At 43.5% G+C, this 23,252-nt stretch overlaps 1 protein-coding gene across 1 annotated transcript in view; it reads left to right on the top strand.

The window, feature by feature from the left end:
• Nucleotides 1-3,747: 3,747 nt before the first annotated feature.
• The window catches only part of FHL2 (four and a half LIM domains 2), a 34,747-nt gene continuing 15,242 nt past the window's right edge, over nucleotides 3,748-23,252 (top strand). Inside the window, exons 1-2 of the mRNA XM_053455142.1 lie at nucleotides 3,748-3,860; nucleotides 22,788-22,966. Of these exons, the coding sequence (XP_053311117.1) occupies nucleotides 22,811-22,966 (156 nt within the window). The 5' untranslated portion in view covers nucleotides 3,748-3,860; nucleotides 22,788-22,810. The remainder of the gene's footprint in view (nucleotides 3,861-22,787; nucleotides 22,967-23,252) is intronic.

Here is a 23,252-nt window from a genome sequence, read left to right as displayed (position 1 = left end):
CTATCATTGACAGAGCACCAGACACAACATTTTTGAATTAGCAGAAGAGATTTCAGGGACACTGTGCGCACAAAATATAGATAGACAAGGACAGATAAGAGCTGTCTGAGTGTTGCTGTTCGAGCCAGAACATGAAAATTAATATCGCACAAACGGTTCTAAAGGAGACAGTCTTAAGCTGTTTGCAATACCTTATCAGGGGTAAACGTATAGAACAACTTTATTATAGAGTTCCATCGGCTCGTTGCTTTCTTTATTTTGTAAAATAATAAAAAAAATTCTCTAGTTAAAGGTCAACTCCAAATGTATTTTCAAGTAAAGTTCATAATTGGGTGGAATCCAGTGTATTCTTTATTGGCGTTGGAAAAATACTTTATTATTAAATGAACATATGGTATGGTATTTTCATTTTAAGGCATGTTGAAGTCCATTTTGCATTTGCTATCTTTTGTATTTGCACTTGTGTATATACTTCTTAAACACAGTAGTACTTCAATAACTTCTCAAAGAAAGAAAGAAAGAAATAATTTTTTTTTCGAATGTAGCAACAAATATATTAAACAGAAGAAAATTCCAGTAGTTCATATCATGGTACAGTATCTTTATGAATAGAAACGTCTTCTTGGAGATGCGTATGAGGTATTTTGCATAACATACCAAGAACATGAAAAGAATTTGGTTGTAGATAAACAAGAAACACTGACTGTTAAAATGATTCATCTACAAATGTGCCATCGAAAGAAATGTTCCTCAAAAGTGACACTCACAACAAAACTAAAAAGAGTTATCTTAGGAGTGACAGTTATCTGTATTTGTTCACAAATTTCAGTGTTGTAGTAAGTGTATTCAAAATCCACGCTTGGTTACAAAAAAGTATTTTGGTGCCATTCGAAGCTACCCTTAGATGAGTAATCTTAACATTAATGGGTAGTAGGTGAGTTGAGGGGTGAGATTTAGGCAGCAGCCATCACTGTGCCCCCCAGGGTGTGCTCATACACAAGGCAGCTACTCCTTTAACCTTGAACTGAAGATGACTCCACTCATGCTTGTGAGGTGAGCCCAGTGTTAAATCACGCAGGAAGAGAATACCCCCAAAACTGATGCATGCATTGAATTACACCCACAGGTAACCTCAGGAGAAATACAGGCTGCTCTGGAAAAACACGGTGTGGTCGTTTCAAGGAGCACAATACGACGATACCTAAACAAAAATGAGCTGGTCCAGTTGCCAGTGCGCCAATGCCACAAAAAAGCTTGGTTACAATACCTTGACACTCCTCACAGCTTCTGGCACACTGTAATTTGGAGTGATGAGACCAAAATAGAGCTTTATGGTCACAACCATAAGCACTATGTTTGGAGAGGGGTCAACAAGGCCTATAGCTGAATGCAGCAAGTTATCAGAAAGTACTGGCAGACCATTTGCATTGTTCTGCACGAAAGCTGCGCATGGGACGCTCTTGGACTTTCCTAGATGACAATGGCCCTAAGCACAAGGCCAAGTTGATCCTCCAGTGGTTACAGCAGAAAAAGGTGAGAGTTCATGACAAGTGGGCAGCTATACCACCTGCAAGAATTTGGTGCCTCATAGACAACTATTACAAAAGACTGCACGTTGTCAATGATGCTAAAGGGGGCAATACACAGCGTTAGGAACTAAGGGAGACTTTTGCACAGGGGTCATTTCATTTTTTTCTTTGTTGCCATGTTTTGTTTTATGATTGTACCATTCTGTTATAACCTACAGTTGAATGTGAATCCCATAAGAAATAAAAGAAAGGTGTTCTCTGCCTGCTCACTCATGTTTTCTTTAAAAATGGTACATATATTACCAATTCTCCAAGGGTATGCAAATCTTTGAGCACAACTGTAGATACTACAGTCTGATTTGCCTTTCAACGCGAAGGATCCCTCCAATAGTACCCAAATGAATTAGCTCTACCTACTAATCCAAATGAATGGCACATCAAATGACACACGTTATAAGTGGCTCTCTATAATATCATACTGTTATTACAATATAATAACATTTTCTAGGATAATGGTGCCCAAGAAGATGTTCATGTCCTGCAACAATTCATTATCTTTTAGACATTATAATGCAATTAGTGTTTGTTTCGGTATTTTTGTGATTGTCATCCTAAAAACGTTAAAAGTCTTTAAATACAAATGTTTCTGAAATTGTGTTTTATTGCTATTCATCTATCTGTGATTAAAATATCTGTATGTGTTAGCTGCTTGCTGCTGTGCAAACATACTATTATTAAAGCCATTCACAAATTATTTTTAAATAGTTCTCATTCCACTGCCCCCTTTGTTATGATTATAGTAGGCTAGTTCTGCTTCTCTTCTCATCTTCTACTATACAACACCAGGAACACAAAGGATTTGATTTTGATCAAATTATTAAAAGCAAAACATATTAGTTTTCTAATAGAAATTCTGTATGATATACATTGATATAATCATAGTTTATCCATACACAACTTTAGCAGGTCTTTCTCCTCCATTCTTCTCTGTTTCTCCTGCATTTAAATAGGCAGAATACTGTAGATGGGTTCTTCTCTGCCATCAAATGTTTCTATGCTTCTGTTCTGTGATGGATCCTCATAGAACAGCCACTCCAGGGAGTCATGCCAACTGCCTGCCTCAACTCTGCCCACTCCCACCTACACTCCAACCACTTTTCTATCCCTTTAAGTCTAACCAGAATTAGTCCTAAACCTAAAGGCATGCTAAGTAAAGTCTGAGATTTTATAACAGGTAGAAACATTGGTAGAGTAAATGGGTCAAAGGACCCTTGTCTGCCAACAAATACTATGTTTCTATGTTAAACACGTACTCAATTAAAACGGACTTGCGTTGAGTAATGGAGTGACGTTATTCAGAGCTTTTATTTGACATTTACGTACCATTACCCATTGACGTTAAGAATGCGACGTGCATTTTTATATGGTTTGCACTACTTTGTTTTGTTGCTATAGAAACCACATTTATTCATTTAGTGATAGGGGAAGGACGGTATAGCGCTTCACCAGGAAGAGTTACTTGACTGCCATGAGCATAACAATAGTGGTGTTTCTCCAATTTGTACGGCAATTGTCCATTTATGCATCTGGTCAGTTGACCAAAAAGATGCATTGAATATTTGCAAATGGCATATACTGGTTTTCTATATCACGTGCATGGGTAAAGTGCCCAAATTATTTTTTTATAATATATAATCTATTTCCCATTGTATACCATTGCGGAATACAACGGAACTATATCACCAATCAATACATTATAATTATAATATAATTTCACTATTATTATTATTTTGGAGGCAGCAAATAGTTATTTTCATACTCTAAAAGATAGATTCTCACAGCTGAGGCCTTGTAACTGTCCAGGGGGCAACTCCAACCAAAAACATATGACTAGAAAGGGAATGCAGAAAAAAAACACAAAGGGAATTCTTCATCAAGTCTAAACACCCCTAGTGGCTGTGTGTGGAACTGTAAATAAAACTTTAGGCCACCATTTTCATATGCCTGGGATTTATTGAGATCATACTAAGCTCTGAATGAGCTACTTAGATATAGTGATATAATTACCCAGTGCTTGGTTGTAGACCCATCAGATCATTTTAGTAGCAAGACTTGTACATCAGCATCTCTAAACCCTTATAAGGATGGTTGCGCTGAGGTGTTGTGGTCCTTATCTATTGTAAGATATAGTATTAATAGCTCAGTTGGCAGAAGAAAGCCCATCTTCCCTATTGCAACACTGCTTGGGTAAAACAAGAAAGCAAAAACTCCCGGCAGCTGTATCTGCCTCCTCATACTTTGCTAGCAGAACAGACAGCACTTTGATAGCAGGTGAGCTCTGGGATAATAACTTACTATAACATCAGGACTATCCAACCTATCCTTTAGTAACTTGTTTATTTTTGAAACCACTACACAACATATTGAAGTGTTTTTAAGTTTTAAATTATATTTATTTGTTGGTTAGTATGGGGATTGCCTCCTAGGGGCCTGGTTACCTCTCCTAAGAGGCTTAAGCAACTATGGAGGTACTTATTTCCTGGTGGTGGAGTGGAGAGGAACCTTAGAGACATGACAGCCACCTATTTTAACTCATATTTCATTTACTATAATGTGGAGCAATGTTGTATTTTATTTACTTGGAAAATATTTTACCGGGAAGAATGCTCTCATTTTCTTGTATGTCTTGGATAGCGTTTATAGCCATGCACATGAACTAAGAACTAAGACAAATTGAACATTGAGCATTTATTGTTGTGCTAAGATTTAAGGTTATTCCGCATTTTGGGAGCTCTGTAGGATAAGGTGGCGTCACCATCAGAAGTCATATTTTGGAACCCGAAGTTTGTTTCTCTCTCTAAACTGAATGGGACTAGAGAGGCTAAACTCTAGAGGGGTGATATTTTTGTGGGGAGCCCTAATATATTTCTTCACCAAGAACCCTGCTATCTCTGTATGCTACTGGTTATGGTAAGGTTTACTTACTGCTCATAAATATTGTTGTTAAAAGAGTGTTTAGGAAAGTAAAGTGGTTACAATATCCAGCTACCTCATCGTTTTGGTGAGGAGGACTATAAGAAATACTGCCGCGCTATCCTGAAATAAATACGATAAAGCCTGGTATGTGTATGCTTAAAAAGGAAAAATGTGGTAGCCTGAAATTACAAAATCCAAGATGATTTACACTTCCACAAATAAAATACAAATAAAATGTGCATGACAAGACATTAGAATCCAGAATGGTGGCAATACAGAAATATGCTTTGTAGTCCCCTAAATCAAACATGTATTTCATCACCACACAAGAAGAGGTGATTTACTACTGGAAATATTGGAAAGGATTATTCTAAACATAGCATGCTTCCAGGGGGACTGCATGGCATAGATAAATATAGTACGCACATATTATACAGTTATAAACACCTCCACCTTTGACCTTTTCTTGTTGGAAGCAACAGCATATTACACTTAGAATTACTGTAAAAGTATTATTACGGATACTTGGGTCTGTCAAATAAAAACTACTTTATCAAGAGCCACAGAGGATAGACATTTGCAAGAATTTCCAACACTAATGGAATTTTTATGTCTGATTAATGTGATTTTTGGTTGTTTTCTATTAATGTGTCAACAAAAAGTGTCATAGTTGTACTTATGTGTAGGATATCTTTATATGGATTAAGTTTTCAAAACACACACATATACATATATATACACACACACATATATATATGTTCATGCACACCCGAAATCAAAAAAATGTAAATATAAATAGTAGAAAATCACCCAGGTGCTAATGTCCACAGCTCAAAATAGCATATACAAGATAAGTAGGTGCACACTAGGACTTTAAGTTTAAATCTTATGAAAGTTTATTTTAGCATGTTAAAAAAGCAACGTTTCGGTCCACACAGGGACCTTTATCAAGCACCTATTTATTTATCTTGTGTATATATATATATATATATATATATATAAATATATATATATAAATATATATATATATACTATTTTGAATGCTGATTTTTCACATATCTGAATTCTGTCGGCCAGATCTTTATTTTGTAAATTCTGCGCCATTCAAGGCAACATCGTCAATGTTTTGCACACACATATGTATATGTATATATTTATATATAGTTACATGTGCGTACACATGCATAATTTTTTTCTGTTTTTTTTAAATATGTCTATTATATAATAAGGCACATATAAAAAATATTTTGGTAATTGGGCTTCCTAATATGATTGGTTTTTGAATATATAAACACAAATACCTCTACTTACTATCTTATTGTTCTGTAAATATTCTCACCTGTTTTAATATATGATTGACAGCTAATTATCCCTGTCATGACTTACCTTTCCTCACTTCATCATTTAGTCTGGGTAAATGACTTTTTTTTCTAAAAGGGACAGAGCTTCTGTTTGAATAGCTCAGAGAATAATAAAAAAAACAAAACCTGAGATCATCACAGACACCATCTTTCAACTAAAACCTCTGGAATGGTGAAAGTGTTAAATGCCAGCTGTGGTGATCCTAAAAAGAGTGAGAGTGTGTGATGCTTTTGTCTCCTTATATGGTAAAATGATATGAAGGGGGTTTCAGTGGGGCTGTGTGCACACAATGCAGGATGCAGTGCACACTGCTGCCTCCTCCAGTGACACAGCTCCAGATGTGCTGCTGTGTGCTGCCTAATAGTGGATGTGTGACTTCCTCCCTGCCCCACTCCAGGGACACGCAACACAGTCACTGGCTGATCTGTAAGTACACATTTCAGTGCATCGAATTACTGGGGGCTCTTGCCATCTATTGCAAAGGAACAGAATTAGTGTGAATGCTAGAAAGGAGAGGCAGAAAGGCAGCATCCATAGCCTCTTGCTCTCTTCTGTTTTACTGGATACCCTTCTGATTGGCTCTGCACGTAGAAAATAAAGAGCTCTGTATGGAGAAGGGAACACTGTCAAAGCGACAACTGTGCGTTTAAATGTAGTATTAACCAGTTCAATGCCACTGGGATAGGTTAAAAAATAAAGCAGCTTCCAGGTATATGCATGCCAGGGGTAGCATAACACACAACAATGTGTAAGCTTCCAGGTTAATATGATATATATGTATATATATAAAAGTATGTTAATAATAATGTATATATTTGTTACACATTGCTGTTTCTCAATTGATTTAATTCACATAGAACTCATGCTCAGTGGGATATGAATACATGATTATGCTAATAATAATAATAATAATTAATAGTATATAATCTTTGGTTACCTGTACCTACCTCTCATGCATAGTACAGCCCTTTTTAACATACAAGCTACTAACCACACAAAATAAAAATTCTTATTTGTGTTCACATGTGTAAAAACCCATTTATATGTTTTTTTAAAAAAAATGTTATTTAAAAATATTTAATATGTTATTTTATATATTTTTTATAAGAATTTTTAGTTTGATAAGATTAGGAGTAGTCAGCAGTTGCATTGGAACATAGAATTTGACAGCAGATAAGATCCATTGAACCTATTTAGTCTGTGATTTTTTCCTAATGTAAGACTCAGATCTTGTCTTAGAGTCGGAGTAGCTTTATGCCTATCCCATGCATGTTTTAAATCCCTTACTCTATTAGCCTCTACCACTCCTGATGGGAGGTAGTTCCATTTATCTACTACCGTCTCAGTAAATTTAAAACTTCAAGCTATGCAGCCACTACAATGCCTGTTCACAGAGGCAAACATTGGCTGGTGACATAGGGGATTATGTAAAGGCATTACTATTAGGCAAATTTGTGTTTGTTTGTTTTTTAGTTTGCGACTCAGGAGCTGTAAATAAAAAGACACAAAATCCTATGTTGCCAAGTTGCGTAATAGATTCATAAACAGAAGCATGCAATTTGATGGTAGATAAGAAATATTCATCATTCTAGTCTGCATCCATATGCATAAAGGCTGCCGGTTCTGTTTATACATACCACTATGCCACAAGAGTGATTTTGACATCATGCCTTGTGTGAGCTTATGAAACCTTTTTTGGAGAACCCTTATAGCCCCCAGTAGCTAAGGTACTTGTAATACCCCTTAACAATTTAACCCTTTCCTTTTTCTATACAAATGTGTTGTTTTGACAAATATTTTAGTTTTACTATTATAGTTGCGGGGCCTATGGGGTTTATTCACTAAAGAGAGAGTTCTCAGAAGAGTTTGCAAGAAGTTGTATGTATAATTGGCATCTAACTGCCCTGCATGATGCATAATTCAGTCTGCGAGTACACTGTGAAGTATGCTGAGCAGACCAAGCTCTTCCTGCAGCAGAAGCTTATTGGAGTCTGAGGTATAGTAAAGTCAAGGACTTCAAACCACAACTCTGTAAACTCTCTCGTTAGTGAATAGACTTCAAAGTCTCTACCTGCGTAGAGACCGACACAGACCTCTAGATTGTAAGCTCATTTGAGCAGGGCCCTCCTCATCTGTTGTTTCTGTATGAGTGATGAAAACCTTGAATGGAACAGAGATAGACATTCTATATTTATATATATATTATAAGTCAAATTGTTATGTTATATGCTACTTGTTATGTCCTGTCTACCTATTGTACAGCTCTACAGAATACAATGGTGCTATATAAAACAAATAATGATATACACCACCTATCTCACTTCATCTGTTGTGGACAACAACTTACATTACCTCAATAGTTTGGAAAACTGTGTAAATCATGCCTAGTTGTACAAGCATCATGGGGGTTTACATGGTGCAAAATGAATCAGACACCGAGCAGTACACATTTACCCTGAAACCCAGTGTTTCATCAAATAACACAACAGATTTACACACAGTACATATAATTCCACCGCCTTTCTTCTTGGTGGAATCAGTTTTAGATGTGTATATTGGACAGGCAACATGTAATAAATCTTGTCAGGATAGCAAAATCACTTTGTACATGTGTTAATGCAGACATTCATATCCTGTGCTTTTTTCCCCCCAAAGAAAGTACAAAGCAAGGCCCCTGGGAATCAGCGTAGCTAAATGGACAGGGAGCATGTATGTGTGTGGGTTAGTGCATGCTCAGGGCATGTCCGTGTTTTGATTGGGGTATGTTAATTGAGGGGGTGGGAGACCCTAGGTGATATAAGGTGCCCTCTGGGTGACCCCGGTCACTGTCCTTTTTTACAAGACACGGCCAACAGTTTTACCTGCTTGTGCTTAGGTGTGACGGCCTGGAGTATGGACGTGGAGGCGATCCTCGCTGCTCTCAGGGCTGGTGCGGACCAGGACGGTGGTAGGGCGCTGCGTGAGCAGTTTGCTCACTTGCTTCCACAGGCTGCGGTGCCTGTAGTGCCTGCCGGGTCTGGTGGGGCCGCGGAGGCACCGTCTCGCGGGCGCGTTTCGGGTCGCCGACGCGCCCGCCCTCCTGCTCGGCTGAGCCCCGTGTCGGGTGGGGGGGCTCGGTACCGGAGCAGGAGTCCGGATCCCGGGCCGCGCGCGCCCCGGGAGGCGTCTCCTCGGGGCGGGCGGCCGTCTTCGCCGTCGTCGTCCCCGCGATGGCGGCGGCGTGCGTCCTCGCGGCGGTCTCGCGAGGCTGCCTCACGGCTCGCGAGGCCTGCTGCTTCCTTGCCGGGGCCGACTACGGTGGCCCCGGCGCCTACACGGGTGCCGCGGGATGCGGCTACAGAGGCCCTGGCGCCTGCACGGGGGCCGCGGGATGCGGCTGCGGAGGCCCCGGCGCCTGCACGGGTGCCGCGGGATGCGGCACTTCGCCGCGGCCGCTCCGGTGGCCGCGGCCGCTCGGTGGGACCGTCTGGGAGCCGCGCTGGAGCGCAAGAAGCGGCGGGCGGCGTTTCCGCTGCCCGCCCGAAGAGGACGTCGCGGGCGGTTGCGGCAGCCCCATCGGGGGTCAGGCAAGCCGCGGGGGGGGTGAGTAGGCCCAGTGGGGCTGCACGGGGGGCGGCTGGGGGTCCTGCCGGGGGGGATGTCTCGGAGGAGGCAGGGGGGTCCTCCGGGGACGACCTGGCCCTCTCTTCGGGGCCCTCGGCCCGCTTACCTCCTCAGGGTGGGGGGATGGTGGCGTCTTCCAGGCTGTACGGCTCCTCTGATGAGGAGGCTTTTGCTACCCCCCTTCCCCCTTTCCTTACGGCGCCTGCTGGTGGCTTGCCAAGTTTCGGCCCCCTGGTGGCGGTTTCTGGTACTGCAGGCACTGTTCCAGGACCTCTTATCTCACCCCCTTCCTCTACACAGGCTGTGTCTGGTGTGCTGCTGCAGGATGCTTCGCCGCTGCTGGGACCAGGACTTCAGGGACCTTCTCGCAACACGGCTTCAGCTACGGCGCCGCAGGAGGTCTGCCGGTCGCTTGGTGGTGAGTTGTCTTCTCATTCTGTGGGCCTCTTGGGTGCCGGGGTGGAGGGTCGCTCGGACTCTTCCATGGGTGTTTTTCTTTCCGGTCTGCGAGGTTTTTTGGATGCGTGGGAGCGCGGCGGGGGTGCTGGTCCGTCGGGGCTGGATAGTCAGGTTCGGTCCGTGTGGGAGCAGCCTGGGGGTGGCGCGGGGTCTTTAGGTTCGGTTTCCCTTTCTGCGCCTGCTGTGGCGGGGTCTGTTGGTGCCGGGACGTCTGGCCCGGTGGCCCCCGGGACTCCGGTGGCGGTGGCCCCGCCGGCGGGCGGGGCTGCTGCGGTACTTGGCTCGGCGCCGGTGGTGGATGCAGCGTTGGGGGTGGCGGACGTGGCTCGTGGGGCGGCCTACATGTGTTGGTCGGGCCCGCTTGGGCTGCATTTGAAACAGGAGACTAAAGAAAAGATTTGGAAAGGGGAATTTTTGGAGATTTTCTCCCTTCTGCCGCTGGAGGAGGCACCTCCCCCTGCGGCGGAGGAGAAGGATAAGGAAAAGGAGAAGGAAAAAGAGAAGTATCGGTATCGGCGGATTCCAAAGACCTTTGGGAATTGGATCCGCGCCTTTTCTATTTTGGCTAGTGTGATAGGCGAAAAGTGCCCTGAGAAATGTTCGGCACTTTTTGCGTATCAGGATCTCATCTGGAGTGCGTGTCGGACTTATGGGGGTCTGGGCTGGTGGCGGTACGATGAGCAGTTCCGCCAGCGCTTGGCGGTCCGGCCGTCTATCGGTTGGGATCAGATGGATATTGGTCTGTGGCTGGCCATTATGACTCGGCCGGCCACGCACCAGGGTGGTTTCTCGTCGTTTCTTGGGGGGGCCGGGGGGGTATCTGGTGCCACGCCCTCTCCGGCCGGTCAGCGGCGGCCGGGGTGCTGTTACCAGTTTAATGACGGGCAGTGTAAGTTTGGAGCGTCCTGTAAGTTCAAGCATGAGTGCTCCGGCTGTGGCGGAGCCCATCCCCATTCCCGCTGCTTCAAGCGGGCTAAGGGGGGCGAGCGCGCCGATGTGGGATCGAAGGGCGACGACGCCAGTGGACGTCGCCGCGATGCGCCCGTGGCTAAGCCGTTATAGGGACCGGCGGGCTGCTGACATTTTGTTGCGGGGGTTTTCGGAGGGGTTTTGGATTCCCTTTGTGGATGCCCCTGGTTCGGTTAATTTTCGGAATTTGCGCTCTGTTGCGGAGTTTCCTGATGTTGTTAGGGACAAGTTGCGTAAGGAGGTTGAGTTAGGGCGCATGGCGGGCCCTTTCGCCGTGCGGCCTTTGGCGAATTTGCGGGTGTCCCCGCTCGGGGTGGTTCCTAAGAAGGATCCTGGTAAGTTTCGTTTGATTCATCACTTGTCGTACCCCCGTGGTAGTTCGGTTAATGATGGCATTTCGGCTGAAATGGTTCGGGTTGTTTACGCGTCGTTTGATAAGGCGGTTGACATGGTACGGGCGGCGGGTCGTGGCGCCCTGTTGGCGAAGACGGATATTGAGGCGGCGTTTCGCCTTCTCCCGGTTCACCCGGCGTGCCATCATTTGTTGGGTTGTCAGTTCGAGGGTTGTTTTTACGTTGATATGTGCCTCCCAATGGGTTGTTCTATCTCCTGCTCCTATTTCGAATGTTTTAGCACGTTTTTGGAGTGGGTTGTTCAGGAGGAGGCGGGTTTGGCTTCCATCCTGCATTATCTGGATGATTTCTTGTGTATCGGGTCGGGGGATTCCGGGGATTGTCTTCGTCTCCTTCGCACTGTGCAGTCCGTGATGTGTCGCTTTGGAGTCCCCCTTGCGGCCGACAAGACGGAGGGTCCTTCGACCTGTCTGAGTTTCCTTGGAATCGAGATCGATTCTGTGGCGATGGAGTGCCGCTTGCCTGTTGATAAGCTGGTCGACTTGAAGGGGTTTGTTGCCAGGGTGCGGGGGATGAGGAAGGTTCAGCTTTGTCAGTTGCAATCGCTGTTGGGGAAGTTGAACTTCGCTTGTCGCATTTTGCCGATGGGTCGGGTTTTTAGCCGGCGGCTGGCCGCGGCGACGGCGGGTGTTGTTCGGCCCCGCCATTTTATTCGGCTCACTCGTCCGCTGCGGGACGACTTGGCTGTCTGGGGGTCCTTTTTGGATACCTACAATGGTCGGTCGTATTGGCAGGCACCCCAGGTTTCTAATTCCCAGTTGCATCTTTACACGGATGCGGCTGGGTCGGTGGGTTTCGGGGCTATCCTGGGTGTGCACTGGTGTGCTGAGGAATGGCCGGTCTCCTGGAGGGAGTCGGGGCTCACCCGGAACTTGGCGTTCCTGGAGCTTTTTCCCATTTTGGTGGCGGTGGAGGTATGGGGTGATGTTCTCCGTGATCGGCGGGTTCTGTTTCATTGTGACAACTTGGGGGTTGTTCAGGCTATCAATACTTTGACGGCTTCCTCTCCTCCGGTAGTTCGCCTTTTGCGTCGGCTGGTGTTGCGGTGTTTGGGTCTGAATGTGACCTGTAGGGCAGTGCATATCCTGGTGTCAAAAACGTGACGGCTGATGCTCTTTCTCGCTTTCAGTGGGCGGAGTTTCGAGCTACGGCACCGTTCGCAGACGAAGAGGGGGTCCCGTGTCCAGTGGACCTGTGGTCCCTTGGGTTGGACGAGTGACGGAGTGGATTCGAAATTCGGTTTCCCGGTCCACCTGGGGGAGGTATGGTAAGGTGTGGGACGAGTGGGCGGCCTTTGAGGATGGCTGTGGGGGTTTTCCGACTCACGCTGCTCGGGTTCGTGGCTTGCTTTCCCTCCTGTGTCAGTGGGACTCGACCGGGGTGTCCCCGTCTGCGGCTTCTGCTCGCCTGTCGGGTCTTGGTTTTTTGTGTAGGTTGATGGGCATCGCCGATTTTACTAAGGATTTCCTTGTTCGCCAGGCCTTAAGGGGATGGCGCAAGGGGGTTGTTGCGAGGGATACTCGGAGGCCGGTTTCGGCTGAGTTGCTGGTTCGGTTATGTGGGGTGTTGGGTTCTGTTTGCGTTTCGGACTACGAGGTTCGGTTGTTCAGGGCGGCTTTTAGCTTAGCCTTTTTCGGGGCTATGCGGATAGGGGAGTTGGTTAGCCCTAGTAAGCGTGTGCCTGGCGGTGTTTTGGCGGAGGATGTGGAATTGGGGGTTGGTGGTCTGAGCTTTCGCATTCGCCGCTCAAAGACGGATGTCCTGGGTAGGGGGTCTTGGGTTCGTTTGGGTGCCATTTCGGGCTCCCCTATTTGCCCGGTGTCGTCAGTTCGTGAGTTTCTCTTGGTACGCCCGGCGGTGGGGGGTCCGCTGTTGTTGCATCAGGACGGGTCTTTTTTGTCCCATTTCCAGTTTGTCAGCGTTTTTCGGAAGTCTCTGTCGGTCTTGGGTGTTCCTGCCGCGTCTTTTGGGGGTCATTCCTTTCGGATTGGTGCAGCCACGGAGGCTACCCGGGTTGGTTTGCCTGATTCCTCTGTGCAACGTATTGGGCGCTGGCGATCGGGTCGTTTTAGGTCGTATGTTCGTTTGGATATGCCTGTTTAATGTTCTCTGTTTTTTGTAGGTGTGGTTCTCCCTCAAGTCTGGCTCGTTGGACATTCCTTCATCTTCTGGGCCAGGAGGCGGGCGGCAGTTCGTCCGAACGGGGAGCAGTTGGGGTTCTCTCCTCTTGCGGTTGAGGTTCGGTGGTTCGGCAAGCGGGGGATGCGGTGGGATCATCTCCTCCCTGAGCTGGTCCGGTTGTCTCGGTTGTTGGGTCCTCCCTCGGTTCTGGTGCTTCACCTCGGGGGGAATGATCTTGGGGTAGTCCCGGTCAGGTCTCTGGGGGATACGGTTCTTCGGGACCTTGCTAGGATTCTTGTTTTGTTTCCTGATGTCCGCTTGGTCTGGTCCGAGGTGGTGTCTCGGAATTTTTGGCGGGTGGCGACTAACCAGCGGGCTCTGGAGCGGTCGCGGGTTAAGTTTAATCGTTGGATTTCCCAGTTTGTGGCTAGCGTTGATGGCGTGTCGGTTCGGCATCGGGTGTTTGAGAGGGACGCGGCTAATTTGTTTCGGAGTGATGGCGTTCATTTGAATGACATCGGTTTGGATCTTTTTAATTTGGCTCTGCAGGAGGCTATCGGTCAGGCCATGGCGTGTGCTGGTGGGGGCCCCCGCTGATTTAAGGGGTTAAACAGCGGGGTTAGTGGCGGTTTGTGTGTCCTTGCCGGTCTGGTTTTGGTAAGTGATGGAGTTTGGATGCTGGTGTAATGGAAGGCTCAATCCTCCCCTAACCTCTGGTGTTTTATTGGACGTGCCCACCGAGCTTGTTGGACGGCTGGTGGTTAGCATTGGTGGTGGGACAGCGAAAGGTAGCTGTCAATTTGGTTTGGACGAGGGGGGAGGTGAGTACCTGTGGTCTGGATTGTGCAGTGTGAGAGGCCGGCAAGGACGAGGTTAATTCGGTTCCTGTGTTGGTTATGATTTGAATATGTTATGGTAATGTGTTATGTATATTTTGTATATTTGTATTTATTGGTTATTGTTTATCATTCTTATTGGTTTATGGTGTTTTGGGCCAACACAGTGTTTTATGGTTTTATAATAAAATTGTGCTGTGGCCTGCTTTATCCAATTTCGGTCTCCGTGTCGTTATTTGGTGGGTTAAACTGGTATGAGGTTACAATGCACAATACACACTACCTACATACAAGGCCCCTGGGAATCAGCGTAGCTAAATGGACAGGGAGCATGTATGTGTGTGGGTTAGTGCATGCTCAGGGCATGTCCGTGTTTTGATTGGGGTATGTTAATTGAGGGGGTGGGAGACCCTAGGTGATATAAGGTGCCCTCTGGGTGACCCCGGTCACTGTCCTTTTTTACAAGACACGGCCAACAGTTTTACCTGCTTCCCACCCTCCCTCCCTATTTTTGTGCACTAACTTTCTTTCTTTTGTCACAGCTGGCGGTTTGTGTGTCCTTGCCGGTCTGGTTTTGGTAAGTGATGGAGTTTGGATGCTGGTGTAATGGAAGGCTCAATCCTCCCCTAACCTCTGGTGTTTTATTGGACGTGCCCACCGAGCTTGTTGGACGGCTGGTGGTTAGCATTGGTGGTGGGACAGCGAAAGGTAGCTGTCAATTTGGTTTGGACGAGGGGGGAGGTGAGTACCTGTGGTCTGGATTGTGCAGTGTGAGAGGCCGGCAAGGACGAGGTTAATTCGGTTCCTGTGTTGGTTATGATTTGAATATGTTATGGTAATGTGTTATGTATATTTTGTATATTTGTATTTATTGGTTATTGTTTATCATTCTTATTGGTTTATGGTGTTTTGGGCCAACACAGTGTTTTATGGTTTTATAATAAAATTGTGCTGTGGCCTGCTTTATCCAATTTCGGTCTCCGTGTCGTTATTTGGTGGGTTAAACTGGTATGAGGTTACAATGCACAATACACACTACCTACATACATGCATTGTGCAAACATACCTGTGGAATGCAGAGCGGTCATGTGACCTTCTCCATAAAATGGTTAATATTACATAGTTACACAGAGAATTTTTTTAGAGGAAAAGGTTGTGTTCAAGTTTGCAATATATATTTTATAATAAAATGTATTTCCAATATTTTATAAATACATTTTATTATACACACATACATATATATACATATATATATAACATATTAGTAATTTAAGGTTAATTATTAACCAAGTTCAGAATGTCTTTATTTTAGAGCAGATCTGTCGAGCTCTAGTGCAAGGAACTGTAGGAGGTAAGAAGGCAGCACAATGGTCTGTAGTTTGGATGCACACAACTTACTAGGGGGTAGGACATATCCCCAGATGTGCGTTCTTCAGTTTAAACTACAAAGGCCTCGCTTTCGATAATGTTGCAACACAGCTTTTAGTTCTTGGTCATTTCATATTGAACGCGGAGGAGTAAATAGATGAATTGAACTATAAAATCTCTTCTGATTTTGTGCAGCTGGCTTAACGCTGTAGAATGCACGTGGGATTTGAATGTTATGCTGTTTGCCAGCTCAGTATGCGTGCAGCCACGCTCCCAAAGACCTTGCACTTCACAAGTTATTTGAAGGCCATCTTGAAAAAACATTTAACGATCAACAAATAAATCAATAATAGATCAGTCTATGGTAAAAATTCCTGCTCTAAGCAGCAAATCTGTGCAGGAAAGCACTCTCATTGAAAGCAGTGGGAGCACTTTCTGTGCATGTGTCTCAGTAGACCCCCTGGATCTCTTGCATGAGCCTTGTGAAAAGCTAAGGGACTGGAGGGCATGGAAAGAGGCAAATGCGTAGATGGGTCTACCCCCGTGGGAATTCCCGGCAAGGGAGATTGTTAAAGCACATCGCCGCAGCCGGTGACCCCGTGGAAACTGCTGACAGGGGAGGCTGTCTGAGCGTATCGGAGAGTAGGATGCAGGTCCCCTGCACCGCTGCGGGGGATCTGTATCTTAACCTCGCTGCTTGCCCGGCGTCGGGCGCTAGACCCCGAATATAGGCCGCACCCCCACTTTAAAGACTTAAAGTGGGGGGGAAAAGTACGGCCTATATTCGAGCCAATACGGTATATTGCTTTTTTTATAAATACCACTGGATGGGCTTTTTAAGCATACTGAACTGCAATGTGTAGGATTTGGGAAAGCAACAGATTAGACTTCAGCAAAAGATAATTAGGTAGGGTTTATAAACTAAGTCTATACCATATAAATATCTATATATTTTTTGTGCTGCTATAGCAATTGCTCCTGTTATTAAATGTTCCTTCTTTAGAGCTGCAAGAAAAACAATTACGGTATATGTATAGTTATTTAAAAAAGAAAAATGTTTCAAAAGTTATATGTTTATACAAGGTTTCACCTAAGTGCAGCTATTTCTGTTAGAATGCCAAATAAAAAGAAAACTTTCATTCAGTAGTTCCCTAATGCTAATCCATCTCCAACACGATTATGAGTGATGAAGTGATGAAAACCTTGAATGGAACAGAGATAGACATTCTGTATTTATATATATTATTGAGGATCAAGATAGACTTTTTGACTAACTGACAAAATGTACAAAGGCTCAATGTGATTAATTAAAAGCTTTACTGACATGCAAGGTACACCATATGACCAAAAGAATGTGGCCACCTGGCCACCACATATGAGCTTTTTGGACATCCCATTCCAAAACCATATGAATTAATATACCCACAGATTTCTGGGATGGCTTTCCACAAGATTGTGGAGTCTGTCTGAGGTAACTTGTGCTTATTAAGCCAAAATTGCATTTGTGAGGTCAGTAAATTGCTTGCAATCGGCATTCCAGTTCATGCAAAAGGTGTTAAAGTCAAGGCTCTGTATTACTCGAGTTCCTCAACATCAATCTTGTCAAACCATGGGACCTTCCCCAAACTGGTGCCACAAAGATGGGAGTATACAATTTTCTAAAATGTCTTTGAATGCTGTAGCATTAACATTAATCTTCACTGGAACTAAGGGGCCTACAACAAACCCTGAAAAATTCCCCCGGACCATCCATCCTCCACCAAACTGTGCAGTAAGCACTATGGCACTGCATTGTGGCTGAGCTGTTGTTACTAGTAGATGCTTCCCCTTCCCGATAATAGTTACAGTGGACCGGGCCGATCTAGCATGGCACAAGTGACTTGTGGCAAAGGTGCCACATTTAAGGCCACTCAGCTGTTCAGTATTTGTCTATGGAGATGACCTGTCTATGGGCTTGATTTTCTACAACTGTTAGCAATGGGTATGTTTCAAACGCCTAAACTCAATAATTCGGAGGTATCCACTTACATTTGGCCATATTGGGTAAATGAAAATGTAATGGAGCTCCTATCTTGATGAAGCCTTTTTAATTGTAAATGTCTGATTGGGTGCCACTGAGAGAGACATGGATTTAAGAGAGGTCCATGCACTGTTTGCGTATGGACAACCATCACCTTAGAAAGTGATCTTAACTAATACCGTATTTGCTCGATTATAAGACGAGGTTTTTTTCAGAGCAAATGCTCTGAAAAATACCCCTCGTCTTCTAATCGGGGTCGTCTTCTAATCAGACCTCAAATAGACTAAGATCCAGACCCCCTGCACCGCTGCAGGGGACCTGGATCCTCCTGTCTCTCCCCCCCATTTAACCCCCCCCACACACACACACACACACTTACCGGTGCTTCATGCTGTATTGCCGGGGCAGCGGGTTGACGTCTACGCGATCCACGTAGACAACGTCCGGCTGCAGCAGGAAATTGGAAGCACCGGTAAGTAAGTGTGTGTGTGTGTGTTTTAAATGGGGGCATAGGGCATTTCTGGAATGCCTTATACCCCTATATGCCACTCTGGCACTTAGGGGGTTAAAAGGCATATTATGGGGCAGAGTGGCATGTAGGGTGTTATAAGGTATTTCAGGAGGCAGAGTGGCGTTAAGGGGGCATTTAATAGAGCACTCTGCCTCCTGAAATGCCTTATACCTCCCTATATGCCACTCTCCCCTATAATATGCCTTTTAACCCCCTAAATGCCAGAGTGGCATATAAGGGATAAGGCATTTCTGGAGGCAGAGTGCTCTATACAATGCCTTTTAACTCCCTTAATGCCACTCTGCCTCCTGGAATGCCTTATACCTCCCTATATGCCACTCTGCCCCATAATATGCATTTTAACCCCCTAAATGCCAGAATGGGATATAGGGGTATAAGGCATTTCTGGAGGCAGAGTGGCACATAGGGGGTCAAAAGGCATACCATGGGGCACAGTGGCATATAGAGGGTTAAAAGGCATATCATGGGCCACAGTGCCATATTGGTGTGGCAAGCCTGGGGGCAGATGTGCGTAACTGGGGGACAGGTTGGAAAATACAAGGAAATAAAAACAAAAAAAATATTTTTCTCAATCATAGCTTTTATTAAAAAAAGAGTTTACATGAATTAACATTTACTGGTAAAACTTTTTTCCTTTAGGGTCGTCTTATATTCAGGCTTTTTCTTTTTTTCCTAAGTTAATATTCAGATTTTGGGGGGTCCTTATAATCAGGGTCGTCTTATAATCGAGCAAATACGGTAATTATAAACAGGAATTAACTGGAGATGAACATTACATTAATGACTAATGACATGCGTATGGCTGCCTGCTGAATGCACATAGTTGTATCCTACACTCTTAGCATCACATCAACCCCATTAAAGGCTAAATATGAAATGGGAGGAGTTATCAGGCACCTGTTCACCAGGTATGTGCCTGGTGTGCCAGATGGCCAGTCTGAGCAACTTTATAAATACTGGAATAAATCTTCATCTTTATCATTATGTACTTTACCATTTTATCCTACATCGTGAGAATGTATATTCAAAGAGGTCTGGTGGATGCACATTAACATTTCCCATTATTTCAGCACATATAATCCACTTTTTTACCTTATTTTGAGACCTCCATTTTAAATAGTCTTCCAGTACATTGCAGCTGTTTTGAATGTCTGTCTTGTTCTATTTATTTGTTTATTATTGGGAAAAATATTGACAATTAAATCATCTTGACTGTGTCTTAGAGCAACACAATTATAAACACTGGCTTTAAACACTGCGCTTATTACAATGTATATGCCAATTGACTGTTTATATAGTGTGCTGTATATTTTGAATGTAAAAGACCTTATCTCCCTCTTTCACAGTGTCTTTTCTACCCATCAGCGAATCCCAAGTTTTATTGTGTAGCGATTCTTTTTTTATGTATTTGTATTTTTTTTGTATTTGCGTCTATACAGTTGAACTTTGTTCTGTTTGCAGTCACTAACTACAGGAAATTTGGTGGCTTAAGAAACTAAAAATGAGTAAACAAAAAGGAAAAAAAATGAAAATAAATGGATATATCCACATTCTAGCATTTAACACAAAAGGACTGATGCTTGGGAGGAAAAAAAAATGCGCATTGTGAGTTGAATTTAGATGTGGATGTGCATGTGGTGGTCTACAAAGTAAAATACACATACTATAACGGCCCCATTGATAAAGGCAAAAATGTATGTAACTTTATACAAATGTATGTGCATTCCAGCTGACTTTACAGTTACAGAAAGATTTCCGTTACTTGCTTCCTGTCGCTCAGCATGAAGTTAAACATATTCAATGCAAATCTGCACCAGAAATTGCCAACAGAAGAGATCCGCAAATAAATCTATGTATGCATTTCAATCACTTTCAAGAATTTTTTTTCAACCTATTTAGGTAAATATATTGACATTTTAAATTGAAACGATAATCTGTATCGTAATGACAATTTTGAACACAGTCACGTTAGGAAACGAATTGTGTATAAGGTTCTGTGTGTGTAACCTATTGTACCATTCTTGAAATGAAGTCCGACATTGTTAACGTTCATGTCAACCAATAATTGGTTGGTCAGGCCATAATTTGTGGATACCCCAGCTTAAACACAGGCATCTCAACTAAAAAGGCATGTTTGCTTTTTGAGGAGCAAATTCCTTGCATGCCATGTTGGGTTAGCATGCATTTCGCTGGCTTTTAGTTTACCTAAAACTGATTTGTGATAAATTGCTTAGTCTTACTGCTCACTTGCACACAGACTGAAAATGAAAATGATTCAAGGGCTGAAGGCAGGACTCCAGAGAGGACACGATAGTGAACGTAGCATGTGCTTTTCATTTACAGACCAAGAGACAAAGGCTGTATACACACCATCAGAAATGCATAAGATATTTAATTAGGCAGGTTGGGCAGTAAAGCAAGGGGTTGTAACACAGAGATAATGACAGAGAGCAGGTGAGGCTGAAGGTAATGTCAAGCAAAAAGGCACAGAACATAAATCACTCAACAAGCCAGAAAGTATAGCATACAGGTAATGGGAATGTATACTAATACCAGAGAGATAAAGAAATATAAGGGCAAGGAGAGATGCCAGAAAAGAGTAATTATGATGTAATTGAAGTGGAAAGGAGTGAGATAATGGTTCAGGGAGAGATGGCTAGAGGAACAATGAACAAAAAGACAGTGGTAAGGTTTTTTGGAGGAAAAGCAGAAGAAAATAGTAGTTTAAAGATTTGTGTTTGGGGCACACTATCACTGTAAAGCCAGAACACTACATGACTGGTTGCAAGGAAAACTTACTGGTTGCGGCACACAACTCAAATCTTAATTATGAATTGATTAAACATATTTGAGGCACATGTAGGTTTATGAAGCAGCTAAAGACATTGGCAGAGGAATGTACAGCATCCTTCTTGTAATAACATGCCTTGGATATTTTCTTTTGGCTTGTACTTTCACCCCAAAAATGTGAAACATCTGAAAATATTAATGGTCCTAAAAAGCTCAATGTAATCATGTGGAACAGATGGCTCAATGTTACGTGCAAATTAATTAGTGTTCCCAAATATGCAAGAATATACGAGAAAATATGCAACATGTTATTTATTTCCGTTAACTAAGAACAGCATACCAACCGCATGGCCAGATCTTAAAAGATGTTTTTATTTTTTATTTATGTAAGGGTAGGGGCAACCACGTATTTTTTGTTTACAGGATTGTCTCATTTAAGTGCATTACATTTATACAACATAAGAAATAATTATTCAAAGGCACATGGGAAAAAAGCTCTGTGCAGCAACTTACAAAAATGAATTATGTGTGGGAAACAGGGCAAAGTACCACAGAATTCACAAAAGACTAAGTAGAGGACAACTAGGTGGAGCATGGCTGCTATTATATAGGAGTAAATTCACTTATAATAAATGTAGATAGGAACATTCCCAAAGATTAAAACTTAACGTTAAGCAGCCAGAGACATATATTACCGTATTTGCTCAATTATAAGACAAGGTTTTTTTCAGAGCAAATGCTCTGAAAAATAACCATTCCCTTATATTCAAGGTCGTCTTCTAACCTACAAGACTAAGATCCAGATCCCCGCAGCGCTGCAGGGGACCCAGATCCTTCTCTCTTGCAGCCGGTGGGCGTCTGTGTGATTCGGGCAGACAACCTCGGCTGCTGCCAGCACTTTCTCTGGGGCTTCTTTGAAGTCTAGGGATGCACTGGTAAGTGTGTGTGTGTGTGTGGGGGGGGTAAAAGTGACATGGGGGTATAGTGGTTTTCTGGAGGCAGAGTGGCATATAGGAGGTTAAAAGGCATATTAGGGAGGCAGAGTGGCATATAGGGGTGTATACGGCACATCTGGGGAGCAGAGTGGCAAATAGGGGGTTAAAAGGCATGTCAGGGAGGCAGAGTGGCATATCAGGGAGGCAGATTGGCATATATATGGGTGTTTAAGGCATATCTGGGGGGGGCAGAGTGGCAAATAGGGGTTAAAAAGCATATCTGGGGCAGAGTGGCATATAGGGGTATAAGGCATTTCTGTGGGCAGATGTGCATAACTGGGGCAGAGTGGCAAATAAAAGGAAATAAAGACAAAAAATGCATTTGTCTCAATATTCATAGTTTTTATTAAATATGAAAAATAGTTTACATGTGAATTAATATTTACTAGTAAAACTGTTTGTCCTATAGGATAGTCTTATATTCAGTCTTTTTCTTTTTTTCCTAAATTAATTTTCCAATTTTGGGGGGGTTGTCTTATAATTGAGCAAATACGGTACATAACATTGAAAGTAGTAAAGGAATTGTGGAAGTAGTGATGGCAGATACTGTGGACATTTGATATTTGTTTCACATAAGTTTAAATGTAAATTAAAAGTTTACATCTGTGTGTTTTCTTTTTTCAATTAAACTCTGATTTTGGATGCAGAAAGGAATGAAGAACTTCATAATATCATATTTGTTTTTCAAAGAAAAAGGAAATTGGGAAAGTTGAACCTTATGAATTTCTGGCTTTTGTTATCTTTGTAACCATGTTTGAATATAACAAACAAAGCATTGTACACACACTTCTATTTTATTTTTTATTCCTTCAAGGTTAAAAGAATTTCGCCCCAAAAATGGCCGAGCGCTTTGACTGCCATTACTGTAAGGAATCTCTGTTTGGTAAGAAGTACCTGCTAAGAGAGGAGAATCCATACTGCGTGAAATGTTATGAGAGTCTGTACTCGAACACTTGTGAGGAATGCAAGAAACCAATTGGCTGTGATGGCAAGGTATGCTAACCGTTCCTCTCCATTTCTGCCAGCTAGGAATAATGCCAGCAGACAATTTTCTCACTCATATTACAGTGTACATTAGTGAGTTAATGACTGGTTCTCAGAATGCTGACATTAGGTTTAGGACTGGAAATGTGCAATAGTCAACTTACCTTTGACAAGTAGTTGACTAGTGGAGAAGACATTTTTTACATACCACTACCTACTAATTCTTCCTGCTGAGGTGTAAAGTTTAGGAATACTTTTATGAGCCTACTCAATCTGAACCTCGCTGAATGACTTT

The sequence above is a fragment of the Spea bombifrons genome, chromosome 2 (genome assembly GCF_027358695.1).
Source record: "Spea bombifrons isolate aSpeBom1 chromosome 2, aSpeBom1.2.pri, whole genome shotgun sequence".
Taxonomy (NCBI): Eukaryota; Metazoa; Chordata; class Amphibia; order Anura; family Pelobatidae; genus Spea; species Spea bombifrons.
This window is presented reverse-complemented; position numbering and strand designations above follow the sequence as displayed.